General features: G+C 48.4%; 1 protein-coding gene across 11 annotated transcripts in view; it reads left to right on the top strand.

Annotated features, from left to right (window-relative positions):
* CACNA1C (calcium voltage-gated channel subunit alpha1 C) overlaps positions 1 to 25,920 on the top strand; it is a 698,738-nt gene that overhangs the window by 597,422 nt on the left and 75,396 nt on the right. For 7 of the 11 annotated variants that reach the window (XM_036302132.1, XM_036302133.1, XM_036302126.1 and 4 more), the window contains 10 exons: positions 5,319 to 5,448; positions 6,807 to 6,866; positions 10,706 to 10,812; positions 12,989 to 13,076; positions 13,656 to 13,763; positions 14,536 to 14,588; positions 14,895 to 15,041; positions 16,428 to 16,629; positions 18,188 to 18,346; positions 18,973 to 19,083. In XM_036302132.1, the coding sequence (XP_036158025.1) occupies positions 5,319 to 5,448; positions 6,807 to 6,866; positions 10,706 to 10,812; positions 12,989 to 13,076; positions 13,656 to 13,763; positions 14,536 to 14,588; positions 14,895 to 15,041; positions 16,428 to 16,629; positions 18,188 to 18,346; positions 18,973 to 19,083 (1,165 nt within the window). Of the gene's footprint in view, positions 1 to 5,318; positions 5,449 to 6,610; positions 6,671 to 6,806; positions 6,867 to 10,705; positions 10,813 to 12,988; positions 13,077 to 13,655; positions 13,764 to 14,535; positions 14,589 to 14,894; positions 15,042 to 16,427; positions 16,630 to 18,187; positions 18,347 to 18,972; positions 19,084 to 25,920 lie in introns of all 11 variants that reach the window. The other 4 variants (XM_036302125.1, XM_036302129.1, XM_036302131.1 and 1 more) reach the window with 2 other exon arrangements.

Below are 25,920 nucleotides of genomic sequence, written 5' to 3'. Positions count from 1 at the left end.
GCATCAATTGATATGATTATGTGGTTTTTTTCTCTCAATTTGTTTATGTGATGTATTATGTTTATTATTTGCAGATATTGTACCATCCTTGCATCCCTGGAATAAATCCTACTTGGTCATGGTGTATGATCTTTCTGATGTACTGCTGGGTCCGATTTGCTAGGATTTTGTTGAGGATTTTAGCATCTATGTTCATGAGGGATATTGGCCTGTAATTCTCTTTCATTGTGTTGTCTTTATCTGATTTTGGTATTAGGGTAATGCTGGCTTCATAGAATGAGCTTGGAAGTGTTCCTTCTTCTTGAATTTTTTGGAGTAGTCTGAGGAGGATAGGTTTTAGTTCTTCCTTGAATGTTTGGTAAAACTCCACTGTGAAGCCGTCTGGCCCCGGGCTTTTGTTTGCTGGAAGCTTTTTTATTACTGCTTCAATTTCCTCCATAGTTATTGGCCTATTGAGACTTTTAGCTTCTTCCAGATTAAGTTTTGGAATGTTGTATTTTTCTAGGAATATGTCCATTTCCTCCAGGTTGTCTAGTTTGTTGGAGTAGAGTTGTTCATAGTATTTTCTAACAAGCCTTTGTATTTCTGTGGGGTCTGTTGTTATTTCTCCTCTTTCATTTCTGATTTTGTTTATTTGGGTCCTCTCTCTTTGTTTCTTGGTGTGCCTGGCTAGAGGTTCATCAAACTTGTTTATCCTTTCAAAGAATCAGCTCTTGCTTTCATTGATCTTTTATATTGTTTTTTTGGTCTCTATGTCGTTTATCTCCCCTCTGATCTTTATTATTTCCTTCCTTCTGCTTACACTGGGCTTTTCTTGTTGCTCTCTTTCTAACTCCTTGAGTTGTAGAGTTAGGTAATTTATTCTTATTGTTTCTTGTTTCTTGCAGTAGGCTTGTAGCGCTATGAACTTCTCTCTCAAGACTGCTTTTGCTGTGTCCCATAGGTTTTGGATTGTTGTGTTTTCATTGTCGTTTGTTGCCATGATGTTTTTTATTTCTTCTTTAATCTCTCTGGTAACCCAGTCATTGTTTAATAGTGTGCTATTTAGTCTCCATGTGTTTGATTTTTTTGGATTGTTTTTATTGTAGTTGATTTCCAGTTTTATGCCACTGTGGTCTGAGAAGATGCTTGATATGATTTCAATCTCCTTGAATTTGAATAGACTTTGCCTGTGACCCAATATATGGTCTATCTTTGGAAATGACCCATGTGCACTTGAGAAGAATGTATATTCTGTGGCTTTGGGGTGAAATGTTCTGAAGATGTAAATTAATTCCATCTGATATAGTGTGTCATTTAGGATTGATGTTTCTTTGCTGATTTTTTGTTTAGAGGAATTGTCCAATGGTGATAATGGGGTGTTAAAGTCCCCTACTATGATTGTGTTGCTGTCAATCTCTCCCTTGATCTCCTCTAAAAGATTTCTTATGTATGTAGGTGCTCCTATATTGGGTGCGTATATGTTTACCAGAGTTATTTCTTCTTGTTGGATTGCTCCCTTTAGTATTATGAAGTGGCCTTCCTTATCTCTTTTGATGTCCTTCACTTTAAGGTCTAATTTGTCAGATATAAGTACTGCTACCCCGGCTTTTTTTCCACTTCCATTCACCTGAAAAAACGTTTTCCATCCCTTCACCATCAGTCTGTGTGCATCTTTTTTTCTGAGGTGGGTTTCCTGTAGACAGCAGATATATCGGTCATGTTTTCTTATCCACTCAGTTACCCTGTGTCTTTTGATTGGGGCATTTAATCCATTTACATTTAAAGTTATTATTGCTAGACACTTGTTTGTCATCATTTTTATTCTTTACCCCTGTGTTCCTTCTTCGTTTCCTATTTTTTCTTTTTACAGCAGACCCTTTAGCATTTCTTGCATTGCTGATTTGGCGGTAATAAACTCCCGTAGTCCTTTTTTTGTCTGTGTAGCTCCTGATTTGACCCTCAATTTTGATTGATAGCCTTGCTGGGTACAGTATTCTTGGATTCAGACCCTTCGTTTGCATGACTTTGTATATTTCATTCCATTCCCTTCTTGCCTGATGTGTTTCTGTTGAGAAATCGGTCGCTAGTCTGATGGGGGATCCTTTGTAGGTAATTTTCTGTCTCTCTCTGGCTGCTTTTAAGATTCTTGCTTTGTCATTGGTGTCTGCCAATTTAATTATAATGTGCCTTGGCGTTGGTCTTTTGGGGTTCATTTTGTTTGGGACTCTGTGAGCTTCTTGGATTTGTGTGAGTTTTTTCTTCCCTATATCAGGGAAGTTTTCTGTCTTTATTTTTTCAAACAGGTTTTCTATTCCTTGCTCAGTTTCCTCTCCCTCTGGCACCCCTATTATTCGGATGTTGTTTCATTTCATGTTGTCCCAGAGTTCTCTTAGGCTCTCTTCCTGCTTTTTAATTTTTTTTCCCTAGAAGCTGCTCTGCTTGGGTATTTTTTCCTACCTTGTCTTCTAGCTCACTGATGTGGTCCTCTGCTTCTTCTAGTCTACTGTTGATGCTTTCTATTGAGTTCTTTATAGCAGTGATGTCATTTTTCATTTCATCTTGGTTTTTCTTCATTTCCTCTTGGTTCTTGCACATATTTTTGAATTTATCTTCCATTCTTTTCATCCGCCTTATGGCCATTTCTCTGAATTCTTTCTCTGACAGGTTGCTTGCCTCCATTGCCTCCATTTCATTTACTTCCTTTTCTGGTGATGCCTGTTTTTCTTTCATACGCGGGCTGGTTCTTTGTTTCACCATGATCTCTCTTCTCCAGATGTTTGGTTATGTAGTTCTCTCTCTGCTGTGTTGATTTAAAGGCACAAAATACAACACAACAAGGCACAACGTACAAGGCACTGAACACAAATGTATTCATGATATTAATAACCCCAAATAAAGGTGACCACCTGAGCAAAGATAATTAGGGGATTAGGAAGATAGAAGAGAAAATGATAAAAGAGAAAAGGAAAAAAAAAAAGGAGTGCAAAATTGGAATTGGGAAAAGGGAGGAAAAAAAAGTAAGAGAGAGAAGAAAGAGAATGAAGTAGAAGAGGGGAAGAGACTATTTCTATGGGGAGAAAACTCCAATAGCACCGCCACTAATCCCAACCAATTCCAGCAACAGATCCCTGGAGATGAATGCAAACTAAAACAACCACTAATATCAAGCGAGGTGAGGGAAAACAGAAGCACAAAAATAACTGGATAAAAAAACAACAACAGGAAAATAAAAAGAAAAAGCAAAACAATCTCACAAACAAGCATTAAAAAAAACCAATATACTCAAAAATCAAGCAAACATAACAAAACGACAGAGAGAAGAAAAAAAAATTGGATATTGAAGAAAGGTAAGAGAGAGGTGTATATGGATTTAGAGCAGGAGATTGGAAATTAGATATATAAGTAGGGTGAAATTTAGACAGGAAAAAAGAAGGAATAGGGAAAATCTAAAGCAGAAATAGGGTAAGAGAAACAAAACAACAAAAGGGGAAAAGTGAGGAAGAAAGTTGTGGCATAAAGGTAAAGTTGCGGTAGAGAAAAATGATGCTAAAGGAATGATGAAAATAGAATGTAGAACACTAATCCCAAAATAAAATAAAGAGAAAATAAAATGACACTTTAAAAAATGGTAAAATGGTAGTAGTAATAATACTAGTTAAAAATAAAAGTGTTGTAATCAAAAAGGTAAAATCAGGTGATGAAAAAAGAAAAAAAATAGTTTCTTAATTAAAAGGTGAAAAAAGAATTAAATATAAAAATAAAAATGTACAGTAGTGAAGGTGCTGGTCCTCTACTCTTCTTTCTGGGACGCCTTAGTCCTGCCAGGTATTCAGGAGAGTGTTGAATTCCCCTGAGATACACTGTTCCTCCGTGTTGTAAACCACAGTCCTGATTTTAAGGCAGGCCGTATTTGTTTCCCAGACTGCCTTTATTTGTGTTTACAGAAGAGTCAGTTCGTGGATCAGCCCCTGGGTGGCAGTGTTTCTGGATTGACCTCTGAGGCTGTAAGTCCTCTCTATCCAGCAGTTGAGTTTATTTTCCCTATCGCACTTAAAACTGGTTTGGGAGAGTCAACTATCCTATAACCTGTTCTTTAGTCATTACTCCCGCTCTGTTTCCCAGGTTCCACAAAAACAACTTTCCCCTGCAGTCTCTGCGAGTGACCCCGACAGGCAATCCCATATACTGGGCAATCCCATATACTGGGTTTAATAATCAAACGCAAAGATTTAATGGGAAGAGAGAGAACAAGAGCCTGAGAAGTTGCGCAAATTCACAATCCCCCCCTTTCAGCTCTGTGTGCAGCCCCTTCCACGCACCCTCTCTTCCCCAGTGCTAAGCAGCTGGCACACTGGCAAAATCCAAGGCTGCTTTTTTGTACCCAGTCCAGCTATGGGCTTATTTTTAGCATTCCCTTCTGCCAGCAGCCCTGTGGGAGCCCTTCCACACTCACGGATCACTCTGGCCCCAACGGCCACGGACTTTGTGGGGCTCAGATTTCCCCAGCGCAGGCACGCGCATGCATTCCTCTCCCCAACCTGAATTGCAAACCGCACCTTTAGGGGAAGTCTGACCTTTCCGTGGGGAAAAACAGGGTTCCTCTAAGTTCACGTAGTCACGCTGCTTGGGGTCTGTTGTTTCCGGGTTAGTAGCCGATCTCTGGATGCCATGGATGCCGCATCATTGGCTTTATATGCTCCCAATAACAGCCACTCAAGATGGTGCATTCTCCGTGGCTGAGCCGGCGCTCTGGGAGAGATTTCAGCCGCAATCTCTAACTGTTCCCTTTCTCCAGGAGTCCTCTGTCTTTCCCGACTGCAAACTGTCTCCCAGCTGAATATGTTCTGTTTATTAGGGCTGTATGTTACCCATTTCAGCTGCTCACCCTTATCTGCTCCTGGACAAGGCACAGGGCATGTCCGTCTATACCTCTGCCATTTTCAGGGCATGTTTTTTTATTTAATAACGGGGAAAGAAGTCTCCCAACAAAAGCCAGTTGTTAAGGTCACAACAGTATTTGAAAGTTTAGAAATTCACAGACGCCTCAGATGTAACCCTATAAAATGTCAAAGCTTGCTATCAGTGAAAGAGCTTTAGAAGGCAGCATTCTGTGCAGACATGCCTTGTGGTGGGGGTGCCGGGGCTGCCGTCACCCAGCGAGTAAGACTTCAGGCTGAAGAACGCCCTCCCCCAGTGAGTAAGACTTCAGGCTGAAGAACCCCCTCCCCCAACTGGCACACCTTCTGCACACTGAGAGGAGCTGGGGCTCCTGAGACCCAGGGAGCTGCTTTCCTTGCCTTCCTGACATACATCTCTTCTCTCTCCTCCCCATGCAGGTTTCGCCTCCAGTGCCACCGCATTGTCAATGACTCGATCTTCACCAACCTGATCCTCTTCTTCATCCTGCTCAGCAGCATTTCCCTGGCTGCAGAGGACCCGGTCCAGCACACCTCCTTCAGGAACCATGTATGCATTCCCATTAGTTCTCTGCACCCCTTCCTCCCGGGAACGTGACTGGGCCCACAGCTTCTGTCGCTGGCCTCATTGTTCAGTCAGGAGCCCAACTCCAAATCTCATAGTCAAATAAACAGTTCTTTATAGATTAAGGCTTTGGTAGAAATCATATAAGGACCATAAGTAAGATAACATGTACCTAGATACCTCAGGCTGGCCTGATGGGCAAAGATCAGGACTTTCATTGCCCTGTGGATGTCCCCTGGTTTCCTGTACACTTAAGAAAAAAAATATCCCAAGGTACTCTGACCAGTCCTAATCATGAGGGAGACAGGAGCACTGCAGATAGCTGCCAATGATAAGGCTGACCTTAAATAAAAGAGAGCTTCTGTGGCCTCCTGTGGAGTAGAACTAAACTTGGAGGCCCGCTCAAGGCTCCGATGAACAACATTAAAATAAAAAATAAGCATTGCTGTATCTCAAAGCCTCAAAACAAATCCCAACCAAGTGGGCATGAAGAGAGGGGCCTACCAATCTAAAGGCATGTCCACACAAACCACTTGGTAGTCCTGCTTGGTTCAGAGCATTTCTACTGGGAAAAGTATTGGGCCTCACTCCGATCCACTGAGAAGGAATAAAACGTGAAACCATACAGCCTGCCCCAGCCTGGGTGGGCCTCCCCTGGAGGATGCACCTCCTGTGCCCAGAGGACACACTCCCACCAACGTGGAAAGCTGGCCAAGCCACACCAATGCCAGTTAAGCACTTTGCATCTTCTTGCAAAAGCAAACAAGAAAACCCTATTTGCTGTCCTTTTGACAAGTTGTTGTCCCAGTGGACTGATTTGGGTTTGTAAGGATTGGATTAATGAGAAAAGCATCAAGATGCTGTAGAGACTTGGGACCAGCTGAGGCCTGCCCTGAGCTCCCTTCACACATCTGGGGACTCCATCCAGAGCCACCAGCTGCCTGAGGCCAGCCCGCTTCAGGGTCCAGTGCTGTGTGTGTGCCACTCAGCTCCTAACTTGTTTGCCTTTGTCTCCATGTGGAAAGGCTCACGCGGTGTCTGTTGTGGTTTGAAGTGATTCCTTTTCCGGTGAACAGCCACTGACCGCTCCCCGATCCTGCCTCTCCCTTCCCTCCCTGTTCCCACTCCGTTTCTCTTTGTTTTACAGATTCTGTATTATTTTGATATTGTTTTTACTACCATTTTCACCATTGAAATTGCTCTGAAGGTAAAGCCCCCCCTCCCCCTGCACCTCCTGTTCTCCAGGGCACTAGCTCTCTGCCACTGTCTGTCCCTAACACACGTGCACCTGTTGCTGTCCGTTCCCTCTCTGAGCCACTAATTCAATTGTGCTTATTTTTCAGATCCTAGGCAATGCAGACTATGTCTTCACTAGTATCTTTACATTAGAAATTATCCTTAAGGTAATGCAACCTGAGAAATGCATTCTGTCTGTCTCTTTCTCTATCTCTGCCCTGCCTGCCTGTCTCTTTCCTCTTGTTTCTTTTACTCTCAAGCCTGAAATCAGAAGAATTAGTGCCCCTGACATTGTGCTAGCGCCTTGCTAAGGCTCAGAAGCCAGAGGAACCCCACTCCCATTCCCACACCTGCCTCCTCCCGGCCTGGCATTTGGCTGCCAGTGTCACCTACTGGGCTGTCCTGTCACCAGGTCTGGCCCTGTGCCCACCAGCAGTGCTCCCACACTCCTGCACATGCCCCACACACCGTCTGTGGGCAATTGATGACTGACCCTGCTTGGACCTCCTTGTGCCCTGAGGGGATGCCACACAAACTCCAGGGGTGGGGAAGCTCCGGGCCATGGCAGGGTCGCTTTGGCTACCTTCTTTGATGCCCATCATCAACTCCTCAGTACTTGCAGCAGACATGTGGGCCCAACACAAGATTTGGGGCCAGACTCTCCAATGAGTTCTGATAGACAACTCTAGATTAGATTACTCCTGCAGCCTCGGTTACTGCCAGAAAGCTTTGTGGCAATGCCCCTTGCCCTGAGGAGGGAGAGTTATACTGGAGAGCTAAGTACAGGGGGTGAGAGCCAAGTGCTGAAAGAAGCTGGAGCACCCAGGCCCCAGGGCCCAGACATGAGGGCTCAGGCCTCCAGCAGCCCCAGGTGTAGGCAGCTCATCTGCAGAATCCACAGCCCGCCTCCACGCAGCACTGGGATGAGGCACATTATTTCCAAGTTTTTTCTTATTATTTATATCAATTATATTAATACATAACTCATAGATTACTTATGTTTTATTTTATTCTGATTTCTAAGTTTACCCAGTAAACTTCTGAGCCGCTAATCAATGCATCGCCACTCCAGTTCACCCGAGACACAGGGGATTTACCCTGACCCCAAACAGCCCCCCACCGAAGGGTCAAAGCCTCCCAAGGGATGCTCCTCCCAAGGGGCCAGGCTCCCTTTTCACCCTTCAGGTGGCTGGTGCAACCAACGTCCAACCTGGCCCTGTGCGGGCAGCCCCAGCCCCTGCTCTTCCTGGTGGAACTCCCACGGCCTGACCCAGCCTGTCACGTATAGGACAAGCTCTGTCTTTTCCAGTTAATTTGGGTTGGGCAGTTTTGTGCCTTTTTTTTTTTTTTTCCATTCAGACCCAGTTTCGGTCCCTGGTTCCAGCTAACAAGACTGTTTCTGGGGTTTTCTCTCTACTCAGCAGAGTGGATCCTCCAGGTCCCGGTTCTGGGGGTGAGGAGAGGGGCCCGAGGGGTGCTGGCTGCACTGGGAGGGGTGCTGCAGAGCCCCCTTCCAGGAGGAGCTGATATTTTCAGACTCAGGGAGGCACACAAAATCCCCAAATCCTCTCCTGTGACCAGAAGTTCCCAGCGCCCTCTGCAGAGCCTCCCTGGGGGCTTCAGTGGCGCTGTTGTGCCTAAACATTTCACAAACAGGAGTGAGAGCTCACTGCACAGGCATTGTCATGGCAAGACCTTCCTTGCCTTCCCCTCTGTCTCTTCTACTCTCTACTCAGTGTGCTTGCAGATATAAATCCCAGCCCCAGCGCACTTCCCTGCACCTCCTTCCACGGGCCTCTGCCTGGCTGCAGGCCTGGCGTCCTGCCACTGGCACAGACAATGACAGTCATCAAGAGGGACATTTAGTCCCAGGAGCAGGTGAAAAACTGGGGGGTTTTGGCCTCAAAGAGAAAAGGCTTGTAGGACACAACAGTTGGCCTGAACGATGCAAAGGCCTGTCACATAGAGGAGGGAGGAGCTGGAGCCAGGACAAATGAGCAGAAATGATAAAAGGTGAGATGCAATTGGGAACTAGAATTGCTGGCTCCAGAAGTGGTGGGTTACCCGTGGCTGGACAGAGGGGCCTTCCTGTCCTTCCAGCTCAGAGTCAGTGGCCCTGTGTCCCGCTGCTTTTCTCTCTTTGGGCTGAAAATGCCCAGCAGTGGCTTTTCCCAAGCAATGGCTCTGGCAAAACTGGAACCCAAATCAAAGGACAGAGCTGGCGCTCTGAGCCCAGCGTCCACCGGAGGGAGGCATGCTTTTCCCTGGATGCAGATGGCTCTGTTGGAGCTCAGAGCGTCCTCACAATACCCAGCACCTTCTCTAAGATGAGAGGGGGGTGGCTAGGGAGGTGCTCAGCCTTCAGCAGGCACAGAGCACTTTGGTTAACATGAACCATGGGAGCCACCCAAGTCCGCTCTCGGGGGTCCCAAATCCTCACCAAGAGGGGCAGCGAGCCCCTCCAGATGGTAGCCTCTGGGAGAGATCTCTGACTCTATTCCTCTGCCACCTTTTATATAACCTGCCCACTTCAAGAAACGATTGCAGGACACAGGTGTCTGCATCCCCTGTGACCCCCTGTGGCAAGAGATAAATGGAAAGAATTAGGTTGCAAGAGCTATTTTTGCTCATTCCCCCTGTGTTTGCTTGGAACCGCTCTGCAGACGTGCTGCCCTGGGCATGCTCTGCTCCAAAGGGATGAACTGGACCCGGTGACCCGCTTGGCCTCTCAGCCAGCAGCTTCCAAGCTTCCCTTTGGCTGATGTTCTGTGGCCCGTGGCCTTTCACAGCCCTTCACCTGGAAACCCTTAATTCAGGTCAACACAATTGGAAAGGCTATTTGCTGAGCACCTACAGTGGCTTTATACCAAGCTCTGAGAGAGGTAATAATAGCCAGTACTGATAATACTCATCAGTCCACATGTTCCCTTTTGGTTTCACGTGGTTTTCCATACGTAGTATGTGCCTCAGGGAGGCAGGGAATCATGCACCCACTTTATCGATGAGGAAACTGAACTTCCATTGTACAGAAGGAATTCAGAATTCAAATCCAAGCTCTCTGAGCCCAGCATGCACACAGCACTGACTACCAGCAGGATACTGTTCTAAGTGATTTACATACAATAACTCAACTGGAACTTGTAGCCCTATAGGGGAGATATTATCAGTCTCCCCATTTCTTAGATGATGAAACTGAAACACAGAATAGTTAGTAACTTGCCCAGGCCTCACAAATAAAATACAATAGGGTTGGGATTTAAACCCAGGCGGCCTGACTTTAGAGCCTGTGATCTTTAACACGCACCACACGGCCCCTCTGGACACAGTTCTGGCCCTCGAAGAACACACAGTCTAGCAGCAAGATGGCAACTGAGATTAGAATGCGTGGCCCAGGTCAGAGGCAGTTTGAGGGAGGCTGAGTGCCAGAGCTATTGGCAGGTCTTCTCACTGGGCAGTAGAGGCCCACCTGTTCCAATTTGCCTGAGACTGAGGGACCCATCCTTTCAGAACTGAACTGGGAAGTCCCAGGGAACCAGGATGGTTGTGACCTTCCTGGGCACACCTCCTCCCCACAGATGCCTGGTGTCCTAGCTGGTTCCGATGTCAGTGGAATTTTGAGAGGAGGTTGGAAAACCTGGTCAGCATAGCATCAGCAAAGGGCCCCTCGGGTCTGGAGCCACGGCTATGCGATGAGGAACAGTAGAAAATGGGAAAGGGCTGGCGGCCTGATTTGAAAGGGCTTCAAATATAGGATTGAAGAGTCTGGCATCGCCTGCTAGGTAGGAGACACTGATAGCCCCTGGGCTTGGGATTCTTTGGTGGTTGTATAAATGGTTGCAGAACCCTTTTCTTGACACTGTATCTCCTTCTCCAGTCTTGCCTACCCCCCAGCCCTCTGTCCCCTCACTGCTCTTCAGGGTGCCGTGGGAGGGCAGGGTAGGAGGGGGGGTCTCTGGAGTTTGGACAGGCACCACTCATGGGGGTGTTTCTCTGTGCCTCCCTGCAGATGACTGCTTATGGGGCTTTCTTGCACAAGGGCTCCTTTTGCCGGAACTACTTCAACATCTTGGACCTGCTAGTGGTCAGCGTGTCCCTCATCTCCTTTGGCATCCAGTGAGTAGGACCCCTCAGTGGTGAGGGCATGCAACTAGGAATGGGTGTCAGGACATGAAGAGTCTGCAGGGCCCCCCTGCACCCATCCATGGATCTGCAGTGTGGATGGGGTGGGGCCTCTGACTTGTACAACATGGCGGCTTTGATTTCTTGTGCCCATGTCCTGTCCTCATGGTGTGACACTTGGAGTGTGTTGATCCCGCAAGAACACATATAAATACCTGAAGCTTTCCATGGCAGGCAGGGCCAGGCCCTGTTATAATGAGAAGAAAGGCTCGAGGGCCTTCCTGTCCCTCCACCATATGCCCAGGGCCTTTGGGTGCCCTCAGCTCCAAGGGCCTGTCATTGCCCTGATCTGCCCTGGTCTCCAGCCCATTCCCCCTCCCTTCCTCTCACCTCTCCAGTCAAAGCACCTGGTGAGAGAGAGAGGGAGGGAGCAAGGGAGGGTTCTCAATCTTGGCTACACAGTGAATCACCTAAGTAACTTTTAAAAAGACATGTGCTCCAGAGTTTTTTATTTAACTGTTCTGGGGTTCAGCCTGGGCTTTAAGATTGTTAAAAGCTCTCCAGGGGGTCCCACCGTACAACCAAGTTTGCAAACTTGCTCAGGTTTAAAAGAATCTGATTACAGGTTTCTCTCACATTGTATCAGCTAATAGTGCTAATCCTGCACTTTAACTTTCCAGGCACTTTCACCAACATTCCCCACACAAACCTACAAGGTGGGCAGAGCAAGTGCTGTTACCCCCAGTTTATAGACAGCAAAACTGAGGTTCAGGACATTGTGAGACATACCCAAGGTCACACTGAGGGCAAAGAAAACGACCCTGAGTCTCCCCTCCCAAGGGTGTTTTCAAGGTCAGCCTAGAAAGCATGGAGTGGGGGTGTTAGGCATGAGACTCTCCCCTCTGATCACCAATTATCTGACCCTCCACCGTCTGTCTGCAAGCCTGCGGGTCTGGATTCTAACCCAGCACTACCACGAAGTCACTGTTTAACCTTGAACCAAGGACTCCCTGCTTTAGTCTGTGCTTTTCCCATCTGACCTTTAAATCCCTCCTGTTGTGATTCAGTGCAAACCAACTCCCTCCCTCATATACCATATAGATAGGGATGTCCTTTGAATCCTTTGGAATGAAAGAGCTGAGAACCAGAGAAATCAGCTCTCTCTGCCACCTCCCCTCCCCCCGCCCCCCAGCACATCAGCCTGACCACCTGAAGAATGAAGTTAGCACTTACCTGCCTCATGCGTTGTTTAGGTCCCAAGGTGGGTCTAAGGCTCTCCGAAAGCCAGAGGGATTATCTCAATCAAACATTAGCGGTCAGCATGTGAGGGTTAGGACACACCTCAGAGTTGCTCCCCGAGCTGACGAGCTGGTATGGTGAACAGGCCACCTGGGCTGGTGGGGGCTGGGGCCCTGGGACCTCCTATTGGTTAGGGAGCAGCAGTGGCCAGAGGTTCCTGAAGTTTTTCAAGGTGTGCAGGACCTGCTAGATAGAACCCATTCCTCCTGACTGCTATGAGCCAGAAGTTTTACATATAAGTGTACTGGGCAGCCTCCTAGGACATGTTTAGAGATGAGCATGGTATCTCCCACCCACGCCCTCCACCTCGTGCCCCCCGCCTGAAGCGCCGCCATTTGTGTAGTGTTTCTTCAAGTTCAGCCATGTCTTCCTCAGCCCTCATAATAAAGCTGCCATGTACTCAGTTCATACACTAGACCACTCACACCTCACTCAGTCCTTGCAGCAACCTTACGAAATGATTACTACCCAATTTTACAGGTGAACAAACTAGGGCCCAGAAAAGTTAGGGCATTGATCCTCAGTGACACGGCTGGTGCGTGGCAGAGCTGGGTTAGACCCCAAGTCTGTGTGGCCCGCGCTGTGTCTCTGATGGCTCTAAAGGCCCCTGGGTGGCAGGTGATGTTGCTAGTGAGTCCTGGTGAGCTGCTTTTCATATTACTTACTCACCCACAGGCAGTCCGGGCAAGCACGCCTCAGGTCCTCATGGGGTGGGAGCCAGGAGTAGAGAGAGTAGAGAGGGTCCCAGGATGAGAAAGCCCCGTCACATTAACAGGTTTGCTGGGTTACCTGCCAGGACACTCCTCACCACATTCTTTGCTGCTTTGCCAAAAACACAAAAAGCTCACTCCCTGCCCTGCTTCTCTCCCAGGTCCAGTGCAATCAATGTTGTAAAGATCTTGCGAGTTCTGCGTGTACTCAGGCCCCTGAGAGCCATCAACAGAGCCAAGGGGCTAAAGGTGAGAGGGGGGCTGAGTGGGAGCCACCAACACCCCCCACCCCCGCAGCCTGTGGGCTGCAGGGGGGAGCCAAGCTGCGGTGAGAGGTGGGCTGCAGTGGGGAGCTAAGCTGCGGTGAGGGGTGGGCTGCAGGGGGGAGGTAGTGTGGGGTCGAGTGGCTGCCCTGTTGGGGCCTGCAGCCTCCTGCTGCTTCTCCACTCCCCCTTTAAGAACAATGACAGGCAGCCACTCAAAATCTGAACTCCTCAGCAACACTTCTGCAAAAAGGAGACCCACACACAAACCCAGTGCCCAGATGGTGATGAGGTCCCTGTATTCCTACCCTAGGAATTAGGAAGAGAGTGGGGCTTATGTCCCTGTGGTTACCTAGAGCCCAAAGGGGCCTTTGTGTGCCGCTGGGCTCCCTCCCATGTGACCCTGGGAAGGGGAAGGTGCTTTGCCTCTTTGAGTCTGAGTTCCTCACTGTGGCCAGGGGGCTGCCGTGCTGCCTCCTCGGAGGGGCCTGTGCTTTGCCAAAGAAGCCCAGGCTACAGGCATTTCCCGACACCACTCCCCCGCCCGCCTTCTCTCCATCTGCAGCATGTGGTCCAGTGTGTGTTCGTGGCCATCCGCACCATCGGGAACATCGTGATTGTCACCACGCTGCTTCAGTTCATGTTCGCCTGCATCGGGGTCCAGCTCTTCAAGGTAAGACCTTGGCTCTTCCTTCTCCTGTCAGCGTTCCTAGGAAGGGGACCTGGCAGATACAGCCAGAAGAGGACTGTGGCCTGGGTCAGGCTTGGGATGAAGGTCACCCTGCCCTCAGCTCCCAGACCAGAAAAGAGACAGGCTTGGAAGGAGGCATTGCCCCAGCAGGCGAAGACCCTTCGGCCTCTAGGTGCTGCCTGCCCTTCAGGTCCTGCCCCTGCTTCTGGCGGTAAAGGGAGACAGACTCCTATGCTCAGAAACCTCCGTGTGAGGCACCTGCGTAAAACCTGCAGTGGTTCCCTTTTTGGCGGCATCAAACTGCCCTGACTCTATCCACGTCCTCTCTCACTGCTTCCTGAGAAGCCCCCCAGGTCCAGGGAGCCCAGTGTCCTTGGTTTCCACTCTTTTCTGCCATAATCCTTTTATCTCTGTGCGCCTCCCATTGGAAGCATTCTTCCCCCCTCTCCTACCCACCAATTAAACTTCCACTGATTGCCTCCCACCCAATCATCCCTCCAAGCCCAGCTCCACTGCTCTCTTCCCCACGAGAGCTCCTTCAGAGTCTGGCACTCATGATTGGAGCTACCTATTTTAAATTCCAGTGGTTCTCCGGCTCTGACTGCTTTATATCTGTGACTCAGGGCTGCCCACCTGGACTCTACTCCCCTCACACTTGTTGTCCCAACTCCCTAGCATGGTGCTGGGATGATCATTTCTGATTAATTCATTGATTAATGAACATCTCCAACCCCTTCCTTCTTCTGCCTTCCAGGGAAAGCTCTACACCTGTTCAGACAGTTCCAAGCAGACCGAGGCGGAATGCAAGTGAGTGCGGGCTGGCGGGAGCCAGCATGTAGGCTGGGTAACTCGGGAGGTTGGTGGCTTGGTGTGAGAGGAGGGACAGCCATTCTCCCTCAGATAGCAGTGGAGCTGGACTTTTACCCAGGGATAATCTGATCCCACAGACATAACATACCAGGTTCTCCCCACTGAAGGTCCTGCCAATGGCTAGAACTGAGGGTGTTAAGTAAGCCTAACTAGTTCCCTCCCACCCAGCATGCCAAGAGTCATTGTGGATCAGGTGTGAAAGGAGATGAGAGACCCCCCACAACTAACTTTCTCCTTTCTCAGGGGAAACTACATCACATACAAGGACGGGGAGGTGGACCACCCCATCATCCAGCCCCGCAACTGGGAGAACAGCAAGTTTGACTTTGACAATGTCCTGGCAGCCATGATGGCTCTCTTCACCGTCTCCACCTTTGAGGGGTGGCCAGAGTGAGTATGCAAATCAAGGCCTGATACCAGAGACCAGGACATGGTTCTCACACGCGGTCCCCAAGTTTTATTACTGTCCCATACTCCTTCCCAGAGGTCACTTACCAGAGTCCTCCCCCAGGAAGTCTGGCTGTGTTTCTAGAACAATTTGTAGGCCATCATCACTGCTGAAACACACACTTTTCTTTTTCTAGAGATGTCAACATTTCAGGAACTCAAACCAAAAATGAGCTTCTTTTAATTCTCCTTCCCAGCCTCAAAGTGAAGCCCTAACAATAGGGTCTGTGGTTACCCTCATGACACCTGGGAGTGGGGTGCGGGGAAAGTTTCTCCACTGTGGGCCTTTGAGTCACCACAGGATTTAAGATCATCACCCCCAGCGTGCACTCAGTGCGTGTGAAGATGGCAGAGCTGTCTCTGTTTTATGAGACTCTACCCCAGCCTCCGTAGAGAAAGTATGTTGATATTTATAGTGGAAAGTAAGAAAGGGATGGAAGCGTGGGTCCAGACTTCGCTGCAGAGGCAGTGTCTTCATGCCTAAACCACCAGCTGGTCAGCCTTTATGCTGTATCACCCGTACCAGGCAGCTTGTCCATCTTGCACTCCCTACATCTTTATACAGGCACCTGCTCCCCCACTTTTGTATTCCAGTGAAATTATCATCTAACGGTCAGAAAGTCCTACATATTTTAAGTCAACAATAGCACATGATCTTAGATAAGAGTCACCATTATTATATGGTAAAATATTGATAATACCTGGAAGATAACCAAGTACTAAGCTGGGTAAGAAGAAGGGGAAGAGGAGAACAAGCATGATGGACATAGAGCCCAGGCCCCGATGGATGGCACACACATGTAAACCCCCAAGTGTAAATCCAAACCATTGCTGATGACCTGAATAAGCCTGGGTCCTTTGTTGCCTACTCTTTTTATCTAAATGGGTGTTTGATCTCTGATAGATTTATGTTCATTGTAACATCCTCTGAGTCTCTGTCAGTTTTCAAAGCTGTTTCAATATTTACCAATATTTATAGTATTTTAAATCAATGTCCATGATTCATATAACATTAAAATACTAAAATAATTTTTACAGTTTCAGAACACCTTCATATACATTATATCAACAATTTTGCCAGTTAGGAAAGTCAGGAATTATTGTTTTCGTTTTACAGATGAGGAATCTCAGGCTCAAAGAGGTTAAGTGATTTGCCCAAGGTCACAAGGCCAGTAAGTGGCATAGCTGGGACTTGAACCCAGATCTTCTGACTTCCAGCCTAGAGCTGTTTCCAGCACCCCTGAACTCCTTAGGAGCAGTAGTGCCATCATTCCGCAGAGGTGGCACTGCTTCTCCAGTTCCCTCTGTGGGACCTGTCTCCTCTTCCAGGCTGCTGTACCGCTCCATCGACTCCCACACGGAAGACAAGGGCCCCATATACAACTATCGCGTGGAGATCTCCATCTTCTTCATCATCTACATCATCATCATTGCCTTCTTCATGATGAACATCTTCGTGGGTTTCGTCATCGTCACCTTCCAGGAGCAGGGAGAGCAGGAGTACAAGAACTGTGAGCTGGACAAGAACCAGGTAGCTTCCTAGGAAGGAGAGGACCGAGGCATTGAGGGGAAGTAGGGCCACATGAGGAATGACAGCAGTTGGCCCCCCCAGAAGAGAGGCTGTCAGGAGAGAGATCCATATGGATACTAAGATCATCTGTCTGCTCCTGTAAATGAGAATAGGGCTCCCCAGTCTTCTGGAGGAGACTGAGCAAAAGAAATGCTAATCCCAGATCTACCAAATGCATTCATTCAGCCAACAATTATTCATTAAGTATCTACTTATGGAGACTCTGTGATAGACTTGGGGGAGGGAGGTGTGAGGGGGTGAAAACCTTGTGCCCTATCTAGAAGCTGACAAATTAGAAAGTGCCCATGGTAGGTTAGTCCCATTGATAAAAAGGAAAGAAACTAGAACAGTGAGGGACTGAGAGTTTTGAGGGTTAGGAAGAGCATGGCATTAAAAAACCACTATTCAATGGTTTCTCAAGTAAAACCCAGAGGCCTGTGCATGAAGTGGGGGCAGGAAAGAGGCTTGAGTAGGAGTGCTGTGGTAATGCCCAGTACCATGTTATACTCTCTCAGCCTATGAACAAGAACTGGCAATTGGTGAGGAATGAAGCTGTTAGGGTTGGCTGCAGCGTACAGTCACTGAGGTCAGGTGCCCAGCCAGGTTCCCCCATGGGAAGAGTCCATGCGGTAATATACCCCTCTGAGTGACTTCAGGTCTGCTTATGGAAAGGAGCATGGCACAAGACACTCAGCTCTACCCATTAGGCAAGCTGAACCCCTCAAAGATTTTGATGTCAACATCTTGGGTTGAGACTCATCATTCTGGCTGCTGTATGCACTTTAGGTTGGTAATAAGATAGGGAAGAAGGAGACCAGTCAGAAAGTTTATATGAAAGGTGATTAGACCCTCATCTACTACCAAGTTAACAATAGTAGAGATGACGAGACTAGGAGGAAATAAGGTGGATCAGGCTTAGAGACTGGATATGGGGGCAGGTATGTGTGTAAGAGAAGAGGCTACAGTGACTCCTTGGTTCCAGACTTGGAAACTTGGGCACAGTGCTAAGAAATTATGAGCACAGTGCTGGGCACTTTGCTGGAGTCCCAAGAACCTAGTTAGCCTAAGATCTCATCACCATCCATGATCTGGGTCTTCTGATCTGTGGACACTGGTAATAAGGAAGATTTTCTTTCTTGAGGACAAGAAAGAAAAATAGAGCGGACAAGTGCTCCAAAGAGAGTCTGTGGCATAGGAACTAAAATGCCAACTATGTGGCAGCCGTGTAGTAGGCATTGGGAGTTGAAAGGAGACACATACTCCTCAGCTAAGCCTAATAAAGAGATTAACTAGAAGATATGATCTCCTTGATTAAGGGAGAGAAAAATCCAAAAAATGTTCAAATAATACCTCAAACTTATAAATGAGCTAGAGCAATAAATTATTCTCAGATTCCCAGAGAACGCTACCCCCAGGGACATAGTTTCATCAACATCCCACCCTCCTCTGCACATATCCAGGTAACTAACCACACTCTCTCCCCATTTCCACCCCACCCCCCCAACTACCTCCCTCCCAGCGTCAGTGTGTAGAATATGCCCTCAAGGCCCGACCCCTGCGGAGGTACATACCCAAGAACCAGCACCAGTACAAAGTGTGGTATGTGGTCAACTCCACCTACTTTGAGTACCTGATGTTCGTCCTCATCCTGCTCAACACCATCTGCTTGGCCATGCAGGTTAGTCCAGGGGGGCCCTTGGTCCCTTGATGCCTGCATGGGGGAGAGTGCTATGGGAGGAAATGGAGTGCAAAAGGGCTGCACAGGCATCTCTGATTTGTTACCTCCCTGGTGGCCAAAGGAGGTTGAAAGACCAGAAGAGCTGTCCTCTTCTCCCAGGTAGAGAAAGACAAGTTCTCTTTCTCAAGGATGAGCTCCTCTCTGGGACCCTAGGAATCCATAGGCCCTTAGGTTGGAACAAATGGAGAGAGCGGAGGAAATGGAGAACAGAGGGTGAGCTCGAAGTGTTCATTTATGGTCAATAAGGCATGGTGTGTGGAAATTGATTCTACATCTACCTGTCGTCAGGGAGATCAACTCATGCTAGTGCTCTTTTGAGTGCCAGTATTCTCCATAAAGTTGTCATAACCAAACAAAGCAGGAACGTAGAATTTTGCCAACTTCTGTTTTCGGAGATGGCAGAGAAAGAAAGAACTTGTAAGATTTCCTGAATCCACTTGACTGCCCACAGAGACCTGGATGAACTTCCAGGAAGTGGATGGTTCAAGGAAGACCTCTGTTGAGATGAGGGTGGTGAGGAGTAGGGGTATCCCTGCCTCGTTTTCACAGTCCTTCCCTCCGCTCAGCACTACGGTCAGAGCTGCCTGTTTAAAATCGCCATGAACATCCTCAACATGCTCTTCACTGGCCTCTTCACTGTGGAGATGATTCTGAAGCTCATTGCCTTTAAACCCAAGGTAAGCCTCTGAATAAAAGACATCTGGTGTGCAGGCACTAGAGGGATGGAGTACCAGTATCAAAAGAAGGAGAGTGAGGGGCAGAAATAATCAGTGAAGGGCCATATCTTCTCTGATGATAGATAAATGCTCCAACTCCTAAACCTGCCAAGATTGGACCAGGTCAAGTCTTTGAAGTAGAATCTCAGCTCATGGTCTGGAGCCAGGGGTCCTCAAACTATGGCCCGCGGGCCACATGCAAATACAAATATTGTATTTGTTCCCGTTTTGTTTTTTTACTTCAAAATAAGATATGTGCAGTGTGCATAGGAATTTGTTCATAGGGTTTTTTTTAAACTATAGTCCGGCCCTCCAACAGTCTGAGGGACAGTGAACTGGCCCCCTGTTTAAAAAGTTTGAGGACCCCTGGACTCTGGACCATGGCTGATATGGACAGGACACAGATTTGCCCCTGAGCTGAGCCTTTCCATCCAGGGAGGCAGATGATGCTCTTCCCTCTCCCATTTCTCACTTTGTCTCTGGCCCATCCCCCAGTACATGATCTAGAAGAAACTATGCAAACCAAACCTCTCCAGGCCCAGCGCCCCAGATCCACTCAGGCCTCTGTTCTATCCTCCTCCCATTTCATCAACCACCAGCCCCATTGTAAAAAGCCCAGCCAAGGCTGCATTTGCTCAGGGCTCAGTATTCTAGCCCAGTGGTCGGCAAACTCATTAGTCAACAGAGCCAAATATCAACAGTACAACGATTGAAATTTCTTTTGAGAGGCAAATTTTTTAAACTTAAACTATATAGGTAGGTACGTTGTTATTAACTTAATTAGGGTACTCCTAAGGCTTAGGAAGAGCCACACTCAAGGGGCCAAAGAGCCGCATGTGGCTTGTGAGCCGCAGTTTGCTGACCACGGTTCTAGCCCATGGGGCTTCCTGTTCCCCACCTCAGAGACTACATCATTGCTCCCTTGCACCTTCCAGCACCTGAAGGGCAGTTACCTGCAAATGTCTATGCTTTGCTTCTTATAAGCAGCTCCTCAAAAAGAGTTTGAGAGACAAGAGTAGAACCCTTGGATGGATGAGGCAGGGTAGGGAAAGCTGGATTACCTATCACCTTGGATTGTCCGTGCCCTCCTTAACCAGCCCCACCCCATTGTCCTGGATAATGGAGGAGCAGGCTGGTTTGAGCAGCACCTTCTGTCTTCTACCCTGGAAGACAAGCCAGAATCACTGGCATCCACTGACCTGGGATTCACAACATGAGCAGCTACTTCTGAGGGAGGGTCTGTAACAACTCAGTGGCTCTCCTAGCTACCCTAACTCTTGTCAGAGAGCGATGAGAAGATTTGGTTCAGAGAGAATTGTTCCATACGGACTTGAGAAAACTCTCTGGCTTTCTGTTCCTTCTCTTCCCCTCCTTTGTTAGTTTCCCCAGATGCATCACAAATCAACAGAAGGCCAAAAGGAGAAGTCCCTGGCCATGTATTTTATTGCTATTCAAATGTGTACTTGTCCCAGGACTAATTGGGGCAGGGGGTGCTCCTTGGCTCTTGGGTCCATGTTCACTGACAAGCTATCCATCATCTTTTTTGAATTAATATTCAACCAGCATTTCTGAATAACCTACCATGTGCTACACATACCTCATTGCATGTAAACCTCAAAATGCCCCTATACGATAGGTCTTAGCACCCCCACTTTAGGGAAGAGGGAAGTGAAGTTCAGAGCAATTGGGTGTAATATTAATTACACCAGTACTAATTAGCTTAACTGGGAACAGAATCTAACACTTCTGAGTTAAGGTCAGTGTATTTCCACATCAGCTTGTTAGCATCTTTCTACATCAAGTGTTCTGCTGGGTACATTTCAGAAAGAGGGAAACAACCTTTGAGATACGCCAAAAATAAGACTGACAATATTCTTAAAATGCTGATTTTTCTTTCCACTCAAAGAATGCCTAGGTGTTTTGGCTGATTTTCAAAGAATTAGACTCCTAATGAAGGTCATCTGGTGATGAGAATGGTGTTTTCCTGCTTCCTCCAAGGCAGCAATTATAATCTTTTCCCTTCCATCCTATTCCCATTAAGGGACATAAATTTTTGTCCTGGCCTAGAGAAGACCACTGAATATCCCTGGCCACTTTCTGAAGGGCTCACAGTACCTCTGCCCACCTGTGGGCCAGGAGTACTGACAGGTTCACAGCCCACAGCGATATGACTGAGCAAGGCCAGGAATTCAGGATCATTGCCGAGTTGAGCTTCAATCTCAGATGGCAGCCCCTAGGTAGGGAAACTGGCATCACTTTCATCTAGTTTCATGAGACATATGGTTTAAATATTTCAAAGCCTTGAGTCATTTCACAATTGACTCAGATGTGTTTCTGATGATGCCTGACGCAATCTGCAGGGCCCTGCAGTGGACTTCCTGAATCAGTCTCACGAGCACGGGAGATGTATTGAGCAAACCTGCCCCAGGGTGCAAATGAAACTGACACCTGCAGGAGCTTCCACCTGAAGGACATTGTGCCCAAATCCTGCAGCTCTAGGAACGAACCAGCCTCCCAAAACTAGCCAGCTGCGGTCTACAGCATAAAGTGCTGCCTAGTTTCCTCAACCCCTACTTGTCTATTGTGAGAATATGGGAAAAACAAGAGAGACTTTTCCTAAAGAAGAAAGAGAGCCATCCTGGGGCCATTTGCATTTCACCCGCACGGGTCAGTCTGTAAAGAGAACGGGAAATGGACCCTTCCTGTGGACGCCTCTAAGTGTCTCCTGGCAGGAGCGGGTGCCGGTCACTGAACTGGCTGGCCAGCGAAGGTCAACCAGTTCGGAGGAGCAGTTCGGAGGATTGGGAAAGCAGGGCTCCCTGGATTCTTATTAAGTGATATTCTTCATTAAGGAATAGACTCCGGGAAAAGCCTCCCCAAACATTTCAGGCAGAACACCAAACCAGAAACAACTTGTAGCTCTGGTGAAAATATCGAGCTGAATGTGCCCAAGAACCAGGGCTTCTGACAGTGACCTGAAGTTAATTCCCATTAGTTGAATTCTGTTGCACCTTATCACTCCCTGGATGATCGTTTATGTGTGATATGAAAGGGTTTACACTTGTGGACAATCGCTATAAAAGGACAGTTAGGCAGCAACACAGTCACAGCCAGGGAGAGGTGATCTCAGGTTGCCACTACTTGCTTTTTCTTGTCCTTTTTGTCTCTGTGATTGGTTGGTTGGTCAGTCAGTCAGTTGGTGGTGTGTGCTCTTGCTTTCATTGTCTTGGTGATTAGTGTTCCCAAGTTCTTCATTTCTATCTATTCTCACCACTCAATGGATAATGAATTACTCAAGTAAACCCTGCCCCAAATTCAACTGCCCCACTCCTTAAATCCACACTTTGTTCCAAAAATACACATAAACGATGGGTGAATATAAACCAGTTTAGAGCAATTCAGTCCCCCACCAAACCTCAGGGACCTGAGTCTGCTGATGTCTGGAAGAGTGGGAAAGCTGAGACAGTAGGATTGATTTGAACACCTAATGGCATGCCAAAGGAAAACCCCTCCTGAGAGCAGAAGGAATGCCTGGGTTGGGGCAGATAGCACCTGGGTCCTACTTGATTGTACAGGACCAAGTTGATCAGCATGAAAAACTGGTTAGAATGGTCTGAAAATAACTGAATAGCTGGGTGGTTTTCCTATCATGAACTGAAATTTGTCAAAAATGATGGATAAATATTTTTAAGATACACTTTAGGATAAGCACTGAAAAATATACAATGCCTAAGAAGAAATCTAACAAAATATGTCTCAAATCTCTACAGAGAGAACTATAAAATTTCATAAAGATGAATTAAAGAAAACTTAGTAAATGGAGAAATATATCATGTTCATGAATTGGAAAACCTAATATTATAAAGATGTCAGTTTTCTTCAAACTGATCCGTAGACAGCGCAATCCCAGTTAAAGCTCCAGGTTGAACTTTACCCAAGGTGGGAATAGCAGGAGAAAGGGAGCCACCCAACAGGAACTTTATGGCCAATCAGATGACCTTGGGTGGGTGGTCCCAAGGCTTCAACCCAGTTGGGCCGCTCAGATATCAGGAGAGGCAGGAACCTGCTTCTAGAAGCAGTGCCAGTCACGACACTCCACTGTCAGCAGGGTTTTAGTACCAAGAGTGATGCTGCGACTTTGTTGCCTGGGATTTGCTGTTGGCAATGACTCAGCAAGGGTGAAGGGGTGAGGAGCAGCACAGGATGGGGCTCTGCCTTCCCCTCCTCACTAGAAGTCCATCTGCCCAGGAAAGGAGAAGCCCACCCAAACAGAAAGTTTCTAGCCACTCTCCTCCCCCACAGGTCTGCCCGTGGTCATGGAGGGGCGACGAGGCAGGAACTGCTATTTCTGAGACTTACCTCATTCCCAGTGACTGCTGCCCACTCAAGGGGCATGCCCTTCTCTCTACCTCTTAGCATCTCCCTAAGGGAAGACTCTGGGGGGAGTTGACCCTGGCAGCTCTCTGGCATCAAGGTCTTGGTCTCTCTGGCTTTCTTCCAGCCTGAGAATAGTCCGGAGAGGTGAATGGGCCCAAAGTGAAAGCACTCACTGACCTTCCTGGCCCCCATTTTCTTGAATAAGAGCAACTGAACCTCGGGACTCACCTTCCTGTTGTAGGACAAATTAGGGTCCAAAGGCATTTCCAACCTGAGGGATGAGTGAGGCCTCTAAGCCAGCACTACGTAATGGAGCGTTCTGCAGTAATTAAAACATCCCGTACGCCCTGTTCACGAAATAGCCACTAGCCTTCTGTGCCTAGTGAGCACTTGAAATGTGGCTAGTGCAGCTGAGGAATGGATGTTTTCATTTTGTTCACTTTAATTACTTTACATTTCTTGGGCTGCACGGCTCGGACATGGCTTCTGCCCAGGACACTCCTGTAGCGACTGCCCTCTGTCCGTCTTGGCTTCCTCAGCCCAGCTGCTTTGGCTTCAGGAAGCTGATGGTTTCTCTCATCCTCCCTACTCTTTACCCAGCTGGTAATTTTCTACCAGGAATCAACTCATGATAATGAAAGCCATCTTGACAGGGTGAGCTAGCCTCATGCCCTGGGGTCCCCAGTGCGGGTTTTCTCCTGAGTCCATCCGCTCTCCCAGTTGTCCCAGGATCCCCGCAGGCCTCGTCAGTGTGGAGGCTGTTCCCCTGCGGACCCTTCCTCACCCAGTTCCTGAACTGGTCCGAGGAAGGCAGAGTGCCCTGGCAGGTGTGGTCTGGAGTTGGTCTTGCTGCTGTGGCTGAATGGGGGAGAGGGCTGTCCCTGGTGAGCACAGCCATTGGACTTCTGACCAGGGTTTCTGATTAGCATTTAGTGCCTCAGTAAAACTCAAACCTGTGAGCCCTCGCCCCTGCCCGGTTCTTACACATCCCTTCCCCAGGATGCAGCGCCTGGCCCTGCACACCCCAATTGCTGGACAGAGACTTGCTGCCTGATAGCTTTGACACCACTGCCAAAGTGGGCTCCGACTTCCAGCCGCGCCGCCCACTGTGCCTGGCATCCTCTCCCCGCCCACTGGCCTCTCCGGGAGGCTCCAGCCTGCCTCGCTGCGTGCCCTCTAAACTGTCTGGGCTGACTCCTGCCACCTGCGCTCAGACAGGGGGGATTTGGCTAACATTTTATATGCAAGCGAACAGTGGGGTAGTAATTCAGCTGACTCCCTGTTTTCTCAGCTTCAGAGGCTTTTTGAAGCTCCTGCTATCTTTGAGGAATTAGGACATGAAACCTCGGAAAGCAGAGACAGAAAGCAGGTGGCGTGGGCAGCAATGGCTGATGCTGACAAACAACCCATTCTTCCTGTCCTCGGACTGCTGCCCTGAGATGCCCATCGGTGGCCCCTCGGTGCTTCCCTTGGATGGGTGCAAGGGCTGAGCCATAGCTGGAAGGAGCGTGGGTAGTGAGATGCTGCAGCAGCAGCGGCTCAGGACCACAGAGGTCAAGCACTTTCTCTTCGTTGGGGTCACTCATCACAGCACTGGGCGCAGCCTGGCTCAGGTCTCGCCGGCATGCGCAGCAGCGCTGCGAGGAGGAAAAGGCTCTTGAGTGGCCCTCACAGTGGTCAGCACTGTGAGTGCTTGAGCCAGGGCCAGTCTCTGCATCTTGAAGGTCTCAGCCTGAGAGACAGTGTTGCTGGCCTTGGACTAGCTGGGCACGAAGGCAGCCTTCTTCTTATTGCTAAGTAGCATGTTAGTGCCTATCAGAGTGCAGGGCATCCCATGGTTCCCAGTGGCCCCAGAGTAATCTTTTCTCTGCATACAGTGTTGTTCTTAGGGAAGGCCTGTTGCCCTGCTTAGGCGAGGAGCCTGTGGGGACCCCCAGAGGGTGTGGTCAAGGTGGGAAGTCCTCACCAACTGCCTCTTTTCACTGGGCTTGTGGCAAAAGGGACAGGTGAGGGCAGTCCAACTTCCCACGTGGACAGGCAGCAGGCAAGCTGGAGTGGGGAGGGCGCATTTTTCTGCAAAGAAACTCTGCAGCTTAATTCTTGGTCTGCTCTGTCAGCTTTATCCATGCCTAGAACCTCCTTCCTTAAAGCTCCAGCAGCAGGCTTCCCTTTGGCAAACAGCTTTCTTCGCACAGCCTGAAGGCGTCCTGCCCTCCCTCCAGCCAGCTCGGGCTTTTCTGGGACACCCATGCCCTGTACCGATGTGAAGGGCACTCCTGAGGCTGAGGGTCCAAGTCATCCAGGCAGGAAGGCATTTTCTGACCCTGCAAGAGCAAGCTGTTCCTGGGCAAGGGACCAGGGGCTGACACTCACCAGGAGGTGGAGGGCGGGGAGAGCCCTTCTGCAGGTGACTCCACCCCA

The sequence above is a fragment of the Myotis myotis genome, unplaced genomic scaffold (assembly GCF_014108235.1).
Source record: "Myotis myotis isolate mMyoMyo1 unplaced genomic scaffold, mMyoMyo1.p scaffold_m19_p_3, whole genome shotgun sequence".
NCBI classification, from domain to species: domain Eukaryota; kingdom Metazoa; phylum Chordata; class Mammalia; order Chiroptera; family Vespertilionidae; genus Myotis; species Myotis myotis.
Note: the sequence above shows the minus strand (reverse complement) of the source record. Positions and strands in the feature narration are given on the sequence as shown.